Source organism: Oculina patagonica, chromosome 10, assembly GCF_052425735.1.
Source record: "Oculina patagonica isolate OP01 chromosome 10, crgOcupat, whole genome shotgun sequence".
In the NCBI taxonomy this organism is placed as follows: Eukaryota; Metazoa; Cnidaria; class Anthozoa; order Scleractinia; family Oculinidae; genus Oculina; species Oculina patagonica.
In genome coordinates this window covers 19,010,396-19,027,168 of record NC_135767.1, presented here as the reverse complement: position 1 = coordinate 19,027,168, position 16,773 = coordinate 19,010,396, and the positions used below count along the sequence as shown (strand labels likewise).

Genomic DNA, 16,773 nt, shown 5'->3' with positions numbered 1-16,773 from the left:
GAGTATAACATTGATCGCTCTTCAGCAAGAGGCGCATTCACTTTGAAGCAGCCAGAAGTAAGTATTGAAGAAACACTGGTGTACCTGCTGATTTTTCTTCATACAGTATCGAATTTGATTTTTGGTTCTGTTCTTTATTTTAGCCTTGTTTATCATTCTATCAGTCCAGGTGCTGGGTTATCTTGAGGTAAGAGTTTTTTTTTTATCTAACTTTAATTTGGCTTTTTAGGTAAAACACAAAGCAAAATACACATACAGAGCAAGTAAGGCATGCGAAACCCCCAGGGGGGTACTCGGGATTTAAAGTAACGGGGATGATAGAAGGATTTTTGGGGTTTGAAAATTTCGATTCCGGGATTTTTTTTGGGTAGGAACACTTGGCAAGTATTTTTTTGATTAAAGTAGGGATTTTGGGGTATTTAAAATGATCTTGAGATTTGTGGCAGTGCTTTGGCTGCATAGTTCTGCAAATAAACAGAAAAAAGTACAAACAAACGTGATTTGCTATCGATTTATTGGGGGTTTATTTTTTGGTTAAGGGATTTTTTGGGTTTTGGTGTAAGCCCTAGGGATTTTTTTGGGTCTTGATTTTTGCGCCCATTCGATCATCCCCGTCACTTAAGGTCGCGCAGGACCCTTGCAATCATTAGTATGTATTTATTTAAAGAGTATGCACGAACTGCCGGACGACTGAAGCCGACAACAAACGAAATATTCATGAGAATGTTTGTTTTTAAACTCTTTTGTACAAGTAATTACTAGCAATTGTTCTCCGTTTTGTGCCACGTGCGCTGGAACATAGGGAATTATCATAATTAGATTCACAGCTTTGAATATATCACCCGTTGTTGTAAACATTGATTCGGAAGGTCTTCGGAAGCCTCAAAACCTGCAATTATGTGTCCAAGTTTTCTCCGCCGATATATAATTTCAATAGTTGATTCGCGAGGAACGTAAACTTGATGTACTCTATGGTGCTATGACTAGAGCGAATTTTTAAATTTCCTTCTCAAAATGAAGATAGCTCGTTTCAATGTTTAGATTTCACATTTTTGCCCTCTCAAAAGCCATTAACTTGTAGCAGTTTCTGAAATCGAAAATTTCGTTCTAGCCATAGCACAAAAGGGGTTGTGATTTATCACTAAGCTATATAATCATTTAATTTGGTGCACTGTACTAGCTGAAAACTTGGACACAAAATCGCATTATCTGCAGTTTAACTTTTAAGGGTTTGTAACATCACAGACAACGGTCATCTCTCAGTATAAGGACAATCATGAGATAATTCCATCATCCCCGAATATCCTTGTTAAATTTTAGAGGAATCGATGTTCAAAATGTAGTGAATTAAAGCTTTACAAGATAGCATTCCGTCAAGAAATTTGGCTAATGAATTTATTAATGGGAAAGGGTCCCGCGCGACCTCAACAGTAATCGCAGGTTACATCCCAAGTAACCCCCTGGGGCGAAACCGTCACAGATTCCCCAATGCGATAGCTGACGTCGATAGACACTAATTGCAAAAGTGATTTTAAAGTTATAAGTGGCTTTCCTTTCCAGGGACCCCGGGTTAATTCACCGCCCTATATAGATAAAACTCGAAATAGCTGATAAAGATTGGCGCTGCTGAACGTCTGCCGCAAGTTGCTAACCTTCCAACCGTATTTCCCTTTCAGTTGACCTTTTTATTGATGCAAAATCCGAAAATGTTCTTCCATTTTTGTTTCGCTTTGGTTTTCTTCTCCAGCAGTTTTATATCAGCAAGGTAAGACAATACAGCTTTCTTTTTTGTTTCCAATGCAATGTCCGTGGAACTTTCTCGTTTCAACCTTAGCCTTGAAAGTCGGTGGAACAGTGTATCGGTGTATTGATGCGAGTTAATAGAACGTAGATCGATGGCTCTTTTATGAATTGCAGAAGCGCTACAACGTAAGCTTAATAATTTATTTTCAAGTTAACTAAAATTCCGTCACATTAAAATACATAACGTTTATAAAACTAAGCGACTGGTAGATGGATTCTCTTTTATATATCTTGCTTTTAAACCATTAACATCTGCGTACTAAGAGCGTCAGAAAGGGGAGGTGTCGGGCACGGTTCGCGGGAATCAAATCGAAAGTTCACGGTTCACGGGAATTAAAACAGACTTTTCACAAATCAGGCACAATTCAGGCGTATGATTTTATTTTTCTCCCATATACTTCTAGAAAACGAATGAGCTAATTATACACCTTGTTCACGAATCTCGAAAAATAAATTAGTTATTTCACGAATCACGGGAAATACTTTCTTTCACGATTCATGGCAATTAAAAAATAGGCGTTCACGTTTCACGGAAAACCCCCTTTCCGACCCTCTACTAAATCTCAAATTATTTTACAGCTGACAAAAGAGGAAATGCAAAAATCAACGTTGTTATCCCAATAATCAAGCTCACAATCTTAACGTCATTTCGCATCATCGTCATCATCCTAATCAGCCAGTCACGATTATTTGGAACCAGCTACCATCGCACGTGCGACATTAGGGACCTTCAGATCGGACTACGAGTACGAGATTGAGTACGAGTACAAGTTTTTAAACCAAATTCGTGTGCCTCCTATAATCACTTATCACACACATCTTATCCCTAACGTTTATTTATGTGTTAGTCAGCAACAGGGAAGAGTTGTAGTTTGGGGGATACAATTGTGTAGAAATTCCAAAGTCGTACTCGTACTCGATGTCGTACTCGTAGTGAAATCTGAATAATCTCAATCTAATAATGCTACGAGATGCAATTCAGTATTTGAAATAAACTGCAAAAAAAGCGCTGACTTGCGATGGGAGACCAAACGGTGAAGAAATTGCGTTAATTTAAGTGCAAAGTTGATCTCGACCAAAGTGAACGCAAGTCAACGCAAGTGCACGCACGTCCTGGCCAATCGGAGACGCGAGTGGAACTTGCGTCTACTGGCGTTGCCGTTTGGTCAGGACTTAAGGCCGGTATTAAGGCCTTTTCATTTTGCGTCCACTTGCGTCTCCGTTTGGCCAGGACTTGCGTGTATCTGCGTTGACTTGCGGATATCTTGCCTTCAGTTTGGTCGAATTCAAATCTGGACGCAAGTCAACGCAAGTTTTTCACCGTTTGGCCACCCAACGCAAGTCAACGTAAGTCTGCATTGAAATGTATTTTTGACAATTAAATTTCGTGCACTTGCGAGTAAACTTGCGAGTTCCGTTTGGCCAGCCAACGCAAGTTTTTACGCAAGTTAAACTTGCGATTACTTGCGTCCACTTGCGTTACCGTTTGGCCAGGGCTTTATACATTTAACAATAATTTCATGAGCGCGCGTTGGATATGAGATGGCAGATAGCCTATTACTATCTCATATCCAACAAGCGCGAGTGGAACAATTGTTTTATAAAAAAAAACACCCACAGATCAAGAATTGCAATATTTAAGCCCGCGGATGATCTTACTAGCACGTACACCTTCCATATTTTTGGTCCATGGTATATGATCTCATATACAATGGTCTGTAAACCAATCAAAACTCAATATATAAACCAATCAAAATTCAATATACCATTGCTAGTCTTTAATAAAATGTGATATAATAAAGTCGTGGTATGCTATGTTAACCACCAGGGGACTGGAGAGACACAGAGTGTTGGACACGAAAAATACCAGAGGAACATACCATCTGGCAGATGACAGTAAAAAAGGTAACTGCAGTAATTCATCATTTTAAGCCAAGTCATTCAAAATTGTTTAAAGTGCTACTCATCAAATTATCATCGACTATCACTGTAAGAAATTTATGTTAGAGCAGTTTCAAAGGCAAAGTAATTTCTCTGGACAATTACAAAGAACAATTGCAAAGACAATCCAGAGAACTAACCAAAACTCAAGGCAGTACAAAAACCCCAGGGAAAAGCCCTGGGAACGAGGTTGTGCGCGAACAAGACACGATTGGTTTTGGTTTTAGTTTTGATTGCCTGAGAAAGTGGAGCGAGATTTTAAACCAATCACTAAGCGTAGCAATGCAAAACCAAAGCAAACGCAAATCACTTTCGACATTTGAGTGAAAACCGCTGAAACCAAAAAGTAAAACAGGATATTAATTAAAGTTGTTTTGCAACGAAAACGATGGAAACATTTCACACTATTAAAAGGTGGATTTCCACTGACGCGTGATTTTTTACGTGCGTTAACGTGCGTGAAAAAATTTAGAGACAAAAAAATTTAGAGTTCATATGTTGTCGCAAAATTTTTTCACGCACGTAAAATATTACGCGTCAGTAGAAATCCACCTTAACTACATTCGTCCGAGCCCAATATTGACATATTTAAGGTCCAAAAGCTTTTGTAGTCAATTTCCAACATTCCTAATGCTTTGAATATCCCGGACTTGGAGTGAATTCTTTCAACTGAACGAAAATTTCATTCAGCAAATGCCACCTTGTTTACTTTTCTAAATGATTTCTGTCCAACATTTGCTGTCCAATAAGATACTCGGCTGTTTAACAGAGTAAAATGATGGATCGGCACGTGACCACAATGCAGAGATTTGATTGGTGGATTGCTACTGAGGTATAATAATAAAAATAACTTACGTTCTTTTTTATTTTTAATTTGTCTTTTTCACACAGGAATATGTCAAGAGTCTCCGGTGTTAAATTGCAATGATCTGAAACAAAAAGCGCCATTACTCGGATCAGGCGTCTATTGGATAGACCCGGATGGTGGTTCCCATGGTAACGCATTCCAGGCCTACTGCGACCAACAGACGGACGGAGGAGGCTGGACATTAGTTTGGAGTTACACCTTCACAGATTACTTAAATTTCAACACTGCAGCAAACGCTGTCACCCCGCGTCCAACCTGGTCAGCCAGTGGAGCTAACACCCGAGTGTCTACAACAGTTCCACTGAGTGAGACGCATTACGAGGCCATGAACTTTGCTTTGTGGCCCACCATTGGCAAGGAAACCCTGATCAAGAGCAACATCAACAACTGGATCTCATGCAAGGAAGGCACTGGCAGCATTGTGAAATTGAAGGCGGGGTCAATTTCTTGTAAACTGGTTAAACAGGTTTCAAACCAGTGTGCGGGTGTAGTGCCAAGCTCTCTGACATTACACAGCTACGGACCGGTCATTCGAGCGAGTTCCAATTACTATTATTTTGACGGCAACACGGGCGATAATTGGCCTACCCATGACCCATGTGGATCTAACAAACCAAATCAGTTGAAAGGTTTGGCTAATCCACATGGAAATATTTTTGTTCGTTAAACCGCAGACTTCGTTAAACAAATTGCTTTTGGGTATTAATGGGATAAGGATTGTCAAGGCATTAATTTAGGTGAAACTCTTGTCTGTTAAAAGAGCAATTGGTATTGTTAGATTGCTTTTGTTAGTTTTAATCAATGCTAAACCCTTACTGATGACATTGTAACATTTCTGTAAATGTGTTCTGTTGCAAAATTACTGTAACGAAACTGCTGAAAAGAAATAAACCCGGCCGGTCATTAACTGAAGCCAGTGTATGATGTGATCTTTCTATTTTACCTAAAAACTCACGCTTTCTTACCATTTTGTTTTTGTCCTCGAAGTCCAAAGGTGGCATTTTTAATGCTGAGTGATTCCCTTCTATTCAAATGCCATTGCCCATTTAAGTTCCATTCATTCTTTTGGTGGGACGTTTAGACCAACTGTTGCAGGTAAATCTATCAGAGCCCTTGTTACCGTTTTGATCCGACGTGTTTAAATGCTTACGCGTTTCTAAGAGGGACACGGTTTGTTTTCTGGGGTACTTTTTGTTTTGTACTGTCATCCCTAGTATCAGAGAAGGGATAGAAGAAGGACCCTTACAGGCGAAAGGCCTTGTAACGAGTTCCTACTCAAAATCCTTGAAAGGTACGATGAATCGAATTATATCCACACGCTAAGACATTGGTCAATCAATCAGAAATCTTATATTGGATAAAAATGTGTAAATGTTGCATATTTACTTAAGAGCAGCAGAACATTCACATACGCTTTAGTTTGCAACCTCAAAATTTAATTCGTGCCTAACTGTTATACTGGAGGAAACGTATACCCCCTGCAGCTTGTAACTGCTGTTTTAATCTTTTTAAGGTAGCTTTGTTGTTATTTGGGATATACCTTTTTCGACTTTAGTGCAATGGCTGAAAAATTGCTAGCTATTACTTTAATCAGAAATAATATGATAGAATCTGATTAAAGTGGAAAAAAAAATCTTTTAGTGATATTAGAGCTTCTAAGCACTATAAAGTGGACACCATTATTTGATCAAAATCATAATGGCCAGTGAAAATTGTAATTTGCTGATTTAAATCGGCTTATATTGGCTTTATACAAACACTTGCCAAGTTTTCGCAGAATCAATGAAGCAAGAATGAAGTTGTATTGATTTAGGTCTCTTAATTCAGGCATATTTCACCCCTCTGCAAGATGGATGTGTTTATCGACAACCTCCACCTTCCCTGTACGCTTAGCTTGAACGTGAATTGGTACACTCATTAAAAAACACAAAACTGTAGGATTAAACAGAACTGATTGTACACCCGATTAAAATCTTTTTAAACTATTCAACCATTTCTGACTGAAATAATTTTGTAGAAGTGATTTGTTCACCTGGACCTTTTGCTCTCTTTAGGTTCATGTCCCGTACTAGGCGCTTTTTTATTTCCATATCATCGGTTCTCCGGTAGAAACACGAACGAACTGTCAAAGTAGAAGAATAAAACCGGAAGCGAACAATAATTGTATTGCATTGCACATTGCGCGGTTCATAAAACTGATATTTTTGATGGTTTCTTTTTATAAGTAGTATTTTTTTCAATCAGTATAATAATGCATGAAAATCTGCACGCACGACCCAAGGGTCTTTCGACATTTTCATATTTTAAAAAGCATTTTCTTTGATATTCGCTGTTGCATGCCAGTTCAAAAAGGTTAAAAAACGATTTTTATCTACATCTTCAGTCGCATTATTTAGCTGATAGCGCAACGTAGGCTTCGAAATTGCACGCTACTCTCAGTTGATGAAAAACGGTCGAGAGATGTCGTTCTATATTCTGTTAGGATTCTTTTTCGTCTCCTGTTTCTCAAACACAAGGTAAGAATAATTCCAGTTCCTTCTATTTCGTGATTCGTCAATTTTATTTGACTAAGACTGTAAAATACTAACGGATTTGTCATGCCATCAATATAAAAAGGCCGTCATCCTTTACCACTAAGATCTCGCTTAAAATTACTTCAAACATTTCTTACGTTTTTGCAAGCTGTATCGTGGCTACCGACTCACTTTTTTGTGGTCTCAATTTGCCATAAGTAGAACCGGTTTTGGTTGCAAGAAAAATAAAAAAATATATTATTTGCCATTAACGCAAATCAGAACAAGCTTTAATATGTTCTTACTCAACCATCAGGGGACTAGATCAGCAGAGATACAGAGTGTTGGACATGGACTCAAAAGGCAATCTTTACCTTTACAAGACTGCACTGCTCTGCAAGAACGAGATTATCAAGCGACTGATCAATGGAACATACCGTCTGGCAGAAGCCATAGGTAATGGATTTAACTCGATCATTTTATGTCACGATTTTCCGCTACTTACACTTGCAATGTTCTGCATGTTTGATATCATTATTCTTTACTGCGGGGAATTCATGCCATATGGTTCAGTATATATGGCGATTCTTTTTTTCCAAAACGCCTTTCTGATGGTCTGATCTCTGGGAGGGCCTATTTTAGAAAGGTGTACGTGCCGTGGCGATCAACAAAAAGATGCAAAAATTAGATTACAGTAGATCAAGAGGGCTAATATAATACTTTATCGTCATTTTAAATACAAGTCCCTGGGGAGGAGGAATTTAACTATCTAAAAGCTTTCAGGGTACCGTATCTGTGAGGGCGGAGGGAGAGAGGGCTATTTTCGGGTTGGTCAAAAGGCTCTTTCTTCTGTGAGGGTTTATTTTTGTAGTGGCCTATTAAATGTAGGACTGGCTCAAAAACAAACGGTTCCTACTAAAAAGTGTGATAAAATGAGGTGTCCAGCTTGCAACAAAAATATTGAGAACCATTTTCTTAACGTTTCTTAATGTTGACTGCTTTTGTTTCTAAAAACAGGACTGGGTAATAATAAGCCGTCCCCAGCGTTGAACTGCAAGGATCTGAAACAGAAAGTGCCATCACTCGTGTCAGGCGTCTACTGGATAGACCCAGATGGTGGTTCCCATAGTAACGCATTCCAGGCCTACTGTGACCAACAGACGGACGGAGGGGGCTGGACATTAGTTTGGAGTTACACCTTCACAGCTTACTCAAGTTTCCAGAGTAACGCAAACGCTGTTACCCCGCGTCCTACCTGGACAGCCAGCTCTGCTAACACGCGAGTGTCTACAACAGTTCCACTGAGTGAGACGCATTATGAGGCCATGAACTTTACTTTGTGGCACACCATTGGCAAGGAATTCCTGATCAAGAGCAACATCAACAACTGGATCGCATGCAAGGAAGGCACTGGTAGCATTGTGCAACAGAAGGCGGGGTCAATCACTTGTAAACTGGTTAAACAGGTTTCTAAGCAGTGTGCGGGTGTAGTGCCAAGCTCTCTGACATTACACAGCTACGGACCGGTCATTCGAGCGAGTTCCAATTACTATTATTTTGACGGCAACACGGGCGATAATTGGCCTACCCATGATCCATGTGGAAAAAACCAGCCAAACCAGTTGAAAGGTGTGGCTAATCCACACGGAAATATTTTTGTTCGTTAAGTTGTCGCTTTGCGTGACATCAAGACGCAGTTTCCCAATGCTTGCTTAAGGGTTTCAATGTAATAAATATAAGGTTTTTACACAGCATTACAAAAAGCATAACGAACTTTAGCTTGGTTTACTAGAAGAGAAGCTTCTATGACGTTAGACTGTAACAGCAGTTATTATAAGCATCATATCGGTTTTTATTGATATTTTTTTACATAGTTTTATGCGGTATTTGCAACATTGTAGGGAAACTGCAACAAACAAATAAACACAAGGTTTACTAACGGGAAACTAATGAATGTCTGATGTGATTCTTTTCAGTTTTCTTTTGTCCTCGATTTTCCCAGGTGAAATATTTTTGTGTTGAATGTTGAGTGATATCATGCCTCTAGCCAAATGAACGCTACATGCAGTTACGCAAGTCATTTCTTTGGTAGCCTGCGTAGCAGGCGCCGTAGTTACGAGCGCGCGTATGGGAAACGCGAAAGGTGCGTGGGGACCACGCGAGGAAAACTCGAGGAAATTGTTTTCTCGAGCGGCCTTCTCGCAATCGCGCACTCTTTTAAACGCGCTAAAAACAGTACACAGACGCCTGCTACGCAGGCTATTTCTTTGGTCTGAAGTTCAGACTCCAAGCAAGGAAAGTAGAAACATTTGTAATTTTTCATACGCTTTATAATGGCTAGCCTGTGTACAGCCGTCCCCAATCCTCGAAAAAATCGCGCTATGAAAATGATTATTTAACTTAGTATGGTGGTTGTGTTATAGTTTTCATGCGATCGCATGAGGAGCCTTGCATGTTTTTGTGCATCCAATACAAGTCAAGTTACAATTTAGGTTAGAGGTAGCTTGTGTACGGCTGGGAATCCATGGCGCCATATGGCGCCATACGCGCGAATGACGAGTCTGCGAGGTGAAATGGGAGTCAGGGGAGCGACAGAGAAGGGGGGAAGATTTTTCAACATGTAAAAACTTTTTCCTCGAAGGGGAAGGGAGGTACGGCTGCAAGTGGATTAAGTAGTGTTACCATTAAAACGTACTGACTGACAACTGGAACATACAATCTTTTAAAATGTCTTTGGTGCAAACATGCTCAGTTCCGTACCAAACGGGAATACAAATGTAAAGGCAAAATGAAGTCAGTGCTAGCAGTGTCTCTAAAACTTTCCCCCTCTAAAATTTGGAAGTAAAAACATTAGAACAGTGTTTTACCAGGGTTCTATCATCAAGCATAGGGTTCAGTTAATGCAGATCAAAGCGACAAACAGGCTTACCAAATGTGTTGTAATTTACATGTATCTAGAAGACGCAAGATCCATAAATTTGCTAAGATCGCCAGATTTTCAAAAGTGCGACACTTCAGCTGAAATTCGATAGGAAAATCGAATTTTTCCGCGTTTTTGAAAAATTAGCGGAAAAATATTCTCTCGTCGGTATGAACTATCTAGGGATTTGGTAGAGTATAGAGTGAGCACACAATAGCAAATAAGTTGTGTTTATGGTTTTTTGTTTTGTACTAATGCGCACGGGTGGATTATATTGAGTGAATTTAGACGAGAGTGATACCTTTTTCACATAAGTACAGAAGGACTGCAGTTCTCTTATAAATTTTTTCATGTGAAGAACTCCGCAAAATATTTAAATGAATCGGCCGCCGTTCGGTGGGTATGTTTAAAATATTTTAAAAGGTCCTTTTAAATACCATATTGATAAGGAAAAACGTAATTTGCATTTACTTTCAACACACATTTACATACGCGACTACAGGGACGGCGGAACATTTTTCCAGGTTTGGGGGGGGGGGGGGCTGACTAGTAACTTAAAGTGGGGGGCTTAAGAGACTTTTCTCTTAATAAGTCTTAATTTTTTCGGAAAAAGTGGGGGGGGGCTAAAGCCCCCAGCCCCCCCCGGCTCCGCCGTCCCTGGACTACGTACACTACTTGTTTTGTCAATAAACCTCGTCAGTTGGTAGCCATTTAAAAACCTAAACAACAGTTTTTCCCAACCCTTTCGTATACTTCCGGGCAGAGCCTCCCCGTATTGTCCACCATAGGCAGTTCCCCCCATCCCCGGGGGACAAACCAACACCATAATCATCCGGAACTCAAATACAACACATTCTCACCGACGAAATTTGCGTGCCGAATCGCATTGTCAAATAATAAAATAGTTGTGATAACCTGCAGTTCAAGTCATGCACGACATCTCGGAAATTGGAAGACGACGTTCCATTCAATAAATACCAATATCTTGGCTTATTTGCTGAAACAAAAATAGGTAAAATTTCAAAGTGGAGAATCCTAACTGAAAGAAAAACACAAATTATTCAGACTGGAGTTTCGTGATGTTTTGACAAATTTAGATGGTGCAAAGTCAATTTGTAAACACAACCTTCTTTCAAACTCATCGTTAAAAGCAGTAATACAAGTATAAGTAAGGTTTATGTACACAAGGTGCCATGTTCTAAAAGTTTTTAAATAAAAGCAAATTTGAATGTGTAATTTAGCTTTGTAAACACAGGCTTCGTTTTCCCAAGTTGTCCAAAACAACGTCTGGCAGTTTAAATTATTGCTCAAGTTTGTTAACGTTAACACGAAAGCTAAGTTTCCATAAAGAGCAAGGATTGTTCTCTTCTTTATCATGTTTTGAAATTAAAATAACTAGATACCTATAATAATCTCAATTACACCAAAAGCAAATTTGTTTAAAATTTTTGTCTTACATAACTACCTATTAGATCGGAAATTTTGCAGACACTTTTGTTTATTTAGCTTAAATCAACCTCAGAAGCAATTGCATTCCAGTGAATAAGGCTATGAAAACAAAACGTGACAAACAAATTACGGAAGAGTAGATGGCTTTTTTCTACAGGAGAAATTGACGACTAAGCAAACCATTTTAGCATATAACATTAATCGCTTTTCAAAACGCAGGTGCATTCAGTTTGAAGCAGCAAGAAGTGAGTATCGTGGAAGTTCTGTTCATCTTAAGTGTGAAGGTGTTGTCCTTCCTTCCTGTTATATCGAGTTTGACTTTTACTTCTGTTCTTTATTTTAGCTTGAGTTTGTGTATCAGTACAAGTGCTGGGTTACCTTAAAGTAAGTGGTATTTTTTCTCTAACCTAAATTTAGCTTTCTAGGTAAAAATACCAAATTCAAAATCTGTGCAAATTCCCCATTGCGACTCCTGCGAAACTGAAAGTATACTAAAGGCTTGCAGCAGTTCGGGAACCGTGTTTCTATTCAGTTATTTTTATCATTGTCGAATGGGATAATGTTATACGAAACGTGGAACTTTTCATTGCTCAGTTCCCTTTGTTGAACAGGGAGGTTGAGTCGGTTAAGTTGAGTTTTGCTTACCAAATTTTTGATGTTTTAATTTTTATTTTACGATTTTAATCTGCGGTGCTTTGATTTCACGCTCAAACTCCATAATCTTCACTTTATTTTCTGGGAATGTAATCTCTTAGCATAAAGAATCGGTGTCCATACAATGTGATGTGGTTTCACGACGTTTGTTTTAGTCTGACCAGCATTAAAAATTGCAAAACACTACTTTAATCCAGTACTCACTCTAATCTTAAAATTCTAGTAATTGTCCTTGCAACTACTCGCTCCAACTTTGAAAATGTGAAATTTAAAAACCATTTTAACCTTAACCATCAAATTTGGTGGTTTTCTCAAAATTTAACTAGGAATATTGTGACGTTAGCGTTTCGTGCTCACCAATTTTGTCGTTTCCATGACAACGATTTTTGACATCTATGTTTTACTATTGCGTCGTAATGATGCCAAACTATCGTTATCAGCAGTAATCACATGTTAACAATACTTCATTCTATGTTTATTGATGGATATATAAAGCAGAAGTGGTTTAAGAACAGTTTTCAATCATGTGTCGTAAATCCAAAACCAAAGTAATGACTCCGCAAATCACAACGGACACAAACAATCCAGTGTACCAATCAAAACTCGAAGCAGATATATACATATGTAGCCGGCGTGAAGCGCGGGAAAACGTGTGTTTGCGAGTAATAGTTGCTTTTGGTTTTACTTCTGATTGGTTGAGAAAGTAGCGCAAGTATTAAAATCCGATCGCTAAGCGTAGTAATAGAAAACCAAAGCTAACGCTCAAGTGTAAACGCTTTCAAGTTACTCCCTGTAATTTCAGGCCCGTAGGGAGGGGAGTCCATGTAATTTCAGGCCCGTAGGGAGGGGGAGTCCATGAAAAGCAGACTTTTCTATTTTTTGTTATTTGAATTTGTTGTTACTAAATTTTTGTGATTAGTTAGATAGGTAGATAGTCCAGTAACTTAATTGACTGATGGAAAAACCGTGTATAAATAAAATTATCTTGTCTTATCTTATCTTAGTGCGACGGGTGCATCTGCAACCCCCCCCCCCCCCCCAACCCACCCACCCCCGAACCTTGGAAGTCCGCTCATTGTGAAAAATAGATATCAAATAAATATACGAAGTGAAATGCTATTTCTAGACTTCAAATATTTACATTCAATATGGTTCAAAGTTCAATTTATATTCCTTGGCGCTACCAAAAAGAGAGGAAAATGGGTATTTGGAGTGCTCGGAACACGGTACTCAGTATTGAAATGTGTTCCTTGATGAATCCGTAATAAAATGGGCCGAAGAGAACAAAACGAGAAAAAGAGAAAGGCGGCAGCAAGATCATGTCAATCAATGGACAATTTTGTTCATAAAATGCCACGCACGGAAGAAAGTGAATTTGCAGGGAGCTGTTCTGTTTCTAAAAATACGTTTTCGATTTAAAAATGTACCGGAATTATTGTCGTTGTTGCGTTAATTTTTACCTGCCTTGTTTTCTAATAAACTGTCTTCAAAACGCATGAAATGCTGTCTCCGATAACCTATTTTTTTTTAAATTTTCCGGGGAGGGATCCCTCAAACACCCCCCCCCCCCCCCCCACGTTCTCGCGCCTGCGGCGGTCGAGATTTCGCGCCGGAAGCGCTCTTGCGCACCTCCCCATGCAAACTCCTGGCTACGGGCCTGTAATTTGTTGCATATCTAATAGAGACACTTGTCTTTAGGATATTACTCGATATAGCTGATAAGTGTTGGCGCTGCTGAACGTCTGCTGTAACTATCTAAGTTGCTAACCTTCCAAACTTATTTCTCTTTCAGTTGAACTTTTACCGATGCAAAATCCGAAAATGTTCTTTCACTTTTGTTTCGCCTTGGTTCTCTTCTCCAGCAGTTTTATAACAGCAAGGTAATAATATACAGTTTTCTAACTTGTTTCCAATGCAATCACGTCTGTGAAACTTTCTCGTTTTAACCTTAGTTTTGAAAGTCAGTAGATAAGTGGATCGGTGTATTGACGCGAGTCAGATGGTCAATCGATGGATCTTTTGTGAATTTCCTGAGCGCTAGATGGTTAGCTTAATAATTTATATTCAAGTTTACTTGATATATGCTTAATGTTTACTTGATGCATGATCTTTTATATTTTCTTTTAAACAATTAACATCTCGTGCTAAATCTCAAAATAGTTTACAAATTACGAGAAAAGAACAACAAAAATAAACTTAACATTGTTATTTCAACCATCAGGGTACTAAATCAGCAGAGATACAGAGTGTTGGACATGGACGCAAAAGGCAATCTTTACCTTTACAAGACTGCACTGCTCTGCAAGAACGAGATTATCAAGCGACTGAGCAATGGAAAATACCATCTGGCAGATGAGAGTACAATAGGTAATATATTTTACTCATTTCATGACATGGACGGAATCTTTAGCAAGTTACACTTGTAATTTTCTTAATATGTAATCTCATCACTTTTTATACCAAGGACAATTTCGACCGTTTAGTTCTAAAAACCATGGCTTTATTCTTTCCTTGGGCTAGTCTGTACGAGAGCTCATTTTCGGAAGGTTAACATACAGTGGTGATATAAGATGCTAAAATTTCTACTTAGAAAGCTTATATAACAGGAAAAAAAAAATATCGCTCACTTTGAAGTACGCTCACATAGAGTTAAAAGTGTTTGGGGAGAAGGGGGTCAAGGGGCCGACCGGTAGAGCGCCGGACTGTCGTGCGCGAAGTCTCGGGTGCGACTCCCGGATAGGAACAAATTTAGGGTCTTAAAATAATTGAGGAGAACGTGCTGCCTTTGAAATGACATCTGTGAATGGTTCCAAGATGTCTAGTCCTCTCGGATGAGGACGATAAACTGTAGGCCCCGCCTCCTGCATCTTCAGTGTTATGGTCAGTAGGGCACGGAGTTCCCGGTATTGTGGTCTGGCCTTTTCCCATTTATCCATGGGTTGGGGTACGACGAAATCATATGGGTGGATAGCGACTGCAAAGGCATCTGATATGCTGATGTCCGATCTCGTCACGTAACTCCAATTGTGAAGCGCATTCATTAAATTATTTACAGGCTTTTAGCGTACCGTATTAGACAAAATATTAATATTGAAGGCCATTTTGTTAACGTTTTTCAATATTGAGTTCTTTTGTTTTAAAACACAGGATTGAACAAGGTGTCCCCAGCGTTGAACTGCAAGGACCTGAAACTGAAAGCGCCATCACTCGTGTCAGGCGTCTATTGGATAGACCCTGATGGTGGTTACCATGGTAACGCATTTCAGGCCTACTGCGATCAACAGACGGACGGAGGGGGCTGGACATTAGTTTATAGTTACACCTTCACAGATTACTCGAATTTTTGGACTGGGAACAACGCTGTCACCCCGCGTCCAACCTGGACAGCGGCAAAAGCCAACACTCGAGTGTCTACAACAGTTCCATTGAGTGAGACGCATTATGAGGCCATGAACTTTGCTTTGTGGCGCACCATTGGCAAGGAAATCCTGATCAAGTGCAACATCAACAACTGGATCGCATGCAAGGAAGGCACTGGCAGCATAGTGCAACAGAAGGCGGGGTCAATCACTTGTAAACTGGTTAAACAGGTTTCTAAGCAGTGTGCTGCAGTGCCGACATCTACGTGGCCAGGGTCTGATCTCTATGGACCAAGCCTCTCTAGTAATAATACTTACTATTATTTTGAAGCCAACAAAGGCACCTGGTCACCCACTCATGATCCATGTGGAAGAAACCAGCCAAATCAGTTAAAAGGTGTGATTAATCCACATGGAAATATTTTTGTTCGTTAAACGATTTTCTTGATACCTGATATCATTTAAAGAGTGCCTTTATTAAACCAAATGCTAGTTCAAGGGTTTTAGATAAGGTATGGAATATAACGACTACTATATATGACAATGCTCAAGGCATCTGTGAACAATGTCTGGGCTCAGCTCATTACGCTAATAAATGTCCATTTTTTGGACGTACTGTAACAGGAATTGTAATTTAGTCAGTTTGAACTGTAATGAAGGTTTTCATCGGCTATATATATAGAATGCAGTATTTGTATAACGAAGCGTTTACTACTTATTGTGAATTAAAATAAACGTGGGTTTAAGGAAGGTAATATATATGTTTTTTTTATTTATCAAAACGTTTCTCATCATTAGGAGGAACCCTTGAGCTTATTCGACTGGAACTTCGCTCAGTTTATTCTCATTTTATTTACACTTGGTCCACTTATGTCCAGGATTGAACGCAAGTATTGTTCAATAAGTATTTCATGCTTGACTGTGTTATTTGACATTTCCATATTACTTCATATTTGACAGAATTTGGTGTGGTTTGGTGAACTTTTATTAATGAGGACACTTTGTGATGCCTGACATGAAGAACGTGCATCTCATTAGCGTTCAATCCTGGACATATCTGACTCAGTCCGCATTTGTACAAAGTTTATAGCCCTTATACCGTATTTTATAACCCAGTCCTCATTTTATACCTTAATCCATAGTTATCACTGTCTGCAGTCCGCAGTCCGCACTCGATATTTTATACTGACTCACCCAAACAGTTTTAATATACGAAATAAAACTTTACGGCGAAACCGTTTCCCATTGAAGAGCGCGTTTGTTATC

The 16,773-nt window shown here is 39.2% G+C and overlaps 3 protein-coding genes across 4 annotated transcripts; all 3 read left to right on the top strand.

The window, feature by feature from the left end:
* Positions 1–1,689: 1,689 nt before the first annotated feature.
* On the top strand, positions 1,690–9,064 carry LOC144629147 (uncharacterized). 2 transcript variants are annotated; one of them, XM_078487347.1, is made up of 3 exons: positions 1,690–1,765; positions 7,442–7,581; positions 8,143–9,064. In XM_078487347.1, exons 1-3 carry the CDS (start codon positions 1,692–1,694, stop codon positions 8,790–8,792), a joined length of 864 nt encoding a protein of 287 aa, XP_078343473.1. In that variant the 5' UTR covers positions 1,690–1,691; the 3' UTR covers positions 8,793–9,064. The 2 variants fall into 2 exon arrangements, with proteins under 2 accessions (XP_078343473.1, XP_078343474.1); XM_078487348.1 differs by lacking the exon at positions 1,690–1,765 and adding an exon at positions 7,021–7,128.
* Positions 3,618–5,503, top strand: LOC144629259 (uncharacterized). The gene is made up of 2 exons (XM_078487487.1): positions 3,618–3,708; positions 4,636–5,503. The coding sequence occupies exons 1-2, from the start codon at positions 3,618–3,620 to the stop codon at positions 5,277–5,279; spliced, it is 735 nt and encodes a 244-aa protein (XP_078343613.1). The 3' UTR covers positions 5,280–5,503.
* A 2,550-nt stretch (positions 9,065–11,614) lies between the features above and the next one.
* On the top strand, positions 11,615–16,155 carry LOC144629144 (uncharacterized). Its single transcript, XM_078487345.1, has 5 exons — positions 11,615–11,739; positions 11,838–11,878; positions 13,941–14,028; positions 14,370–14,515; positions 15,296–16,155. Exons 3-5 carry the CDS (start codon positions 13,955–13,957, stop codon positions 15,940–15,942), a joined length of 867 nt encoding a protein of 288 aa, XP_078343471.1. The 5' UTR covers positions 11,615–11,739; positions 11,838–11,878; positions 13,941–13,954; the 3' UTR covers positions 15,943–16,155.
* Positions 16,156–16,773: the final 618 nt, after the last annotated feature.

What these genes read in the sequence shown, in the direction of transcription:
- LOC144629144 (XM_078487345.1), top strand. Translation starts at nt 13,955, where the DNA reads ATGCAAAATCCGAAAATGTTCTTTCACTTTTGTTTCGCCTTGGTTCTC. An exon ending in AGCAGTTTTATAACAGCAAG is followed by an intron (nt 14,029 to 14,369) that starts GTAATAATATAC and finishes TTCAACCATCAG; the next exon opens with GGTACTAAATCAGCAGAGAT. An exon ending in GGCAGATGAGAGTACAATAG is followed by an intron (nt 14,516 to 15,295) that starts GTAATATATTTT and finishes TTTAAAACACAG; the next exon opens with GATTGAACAAGGTGTCCCCA.
- LOC144629259 (XM_078487487.1), top strand. Translation starts at nt 3,618, where the DNA reads ATGTTAACCACCAGGGGACTGGAGAGACACAGAGTGTTGGACACGAAA. An exon ending in GGCAGATGACAGTAAAAAAG is followed by an intron (nt 3,709 to 4,635) that starts GTAACTGCAGTA and finishes TTTTTCACACAG; the next exon opens with GAATATGTCAAGAGTCTCCG.
- LOC144629147 (XM_078487347.1), top strand. Translation starts at nt 1,692, where the DNA reads ATGCAAAATCCGAAAATGTTCTTCCATTTTTGTTTCGCTTTGGTTTTC. An exon ending in AGCAGTTTTATATCAGCAAG is followed by an intron (nt 1,766 to 7,441) that starts GTAAGACAATAC and finishes CTCAACCATCAG; the next exon opens with GGGACTAGATCAGCAGAGAT. An exon ending in CCGTCTGGCAGAAGCCATAG is followed by an intron (nt 7,582 to 8,142) that starts GTAATGGATTTA and finishes TTCTAAAAACAG; the next exon opens with GACTGGGTAATAATAAGCCG.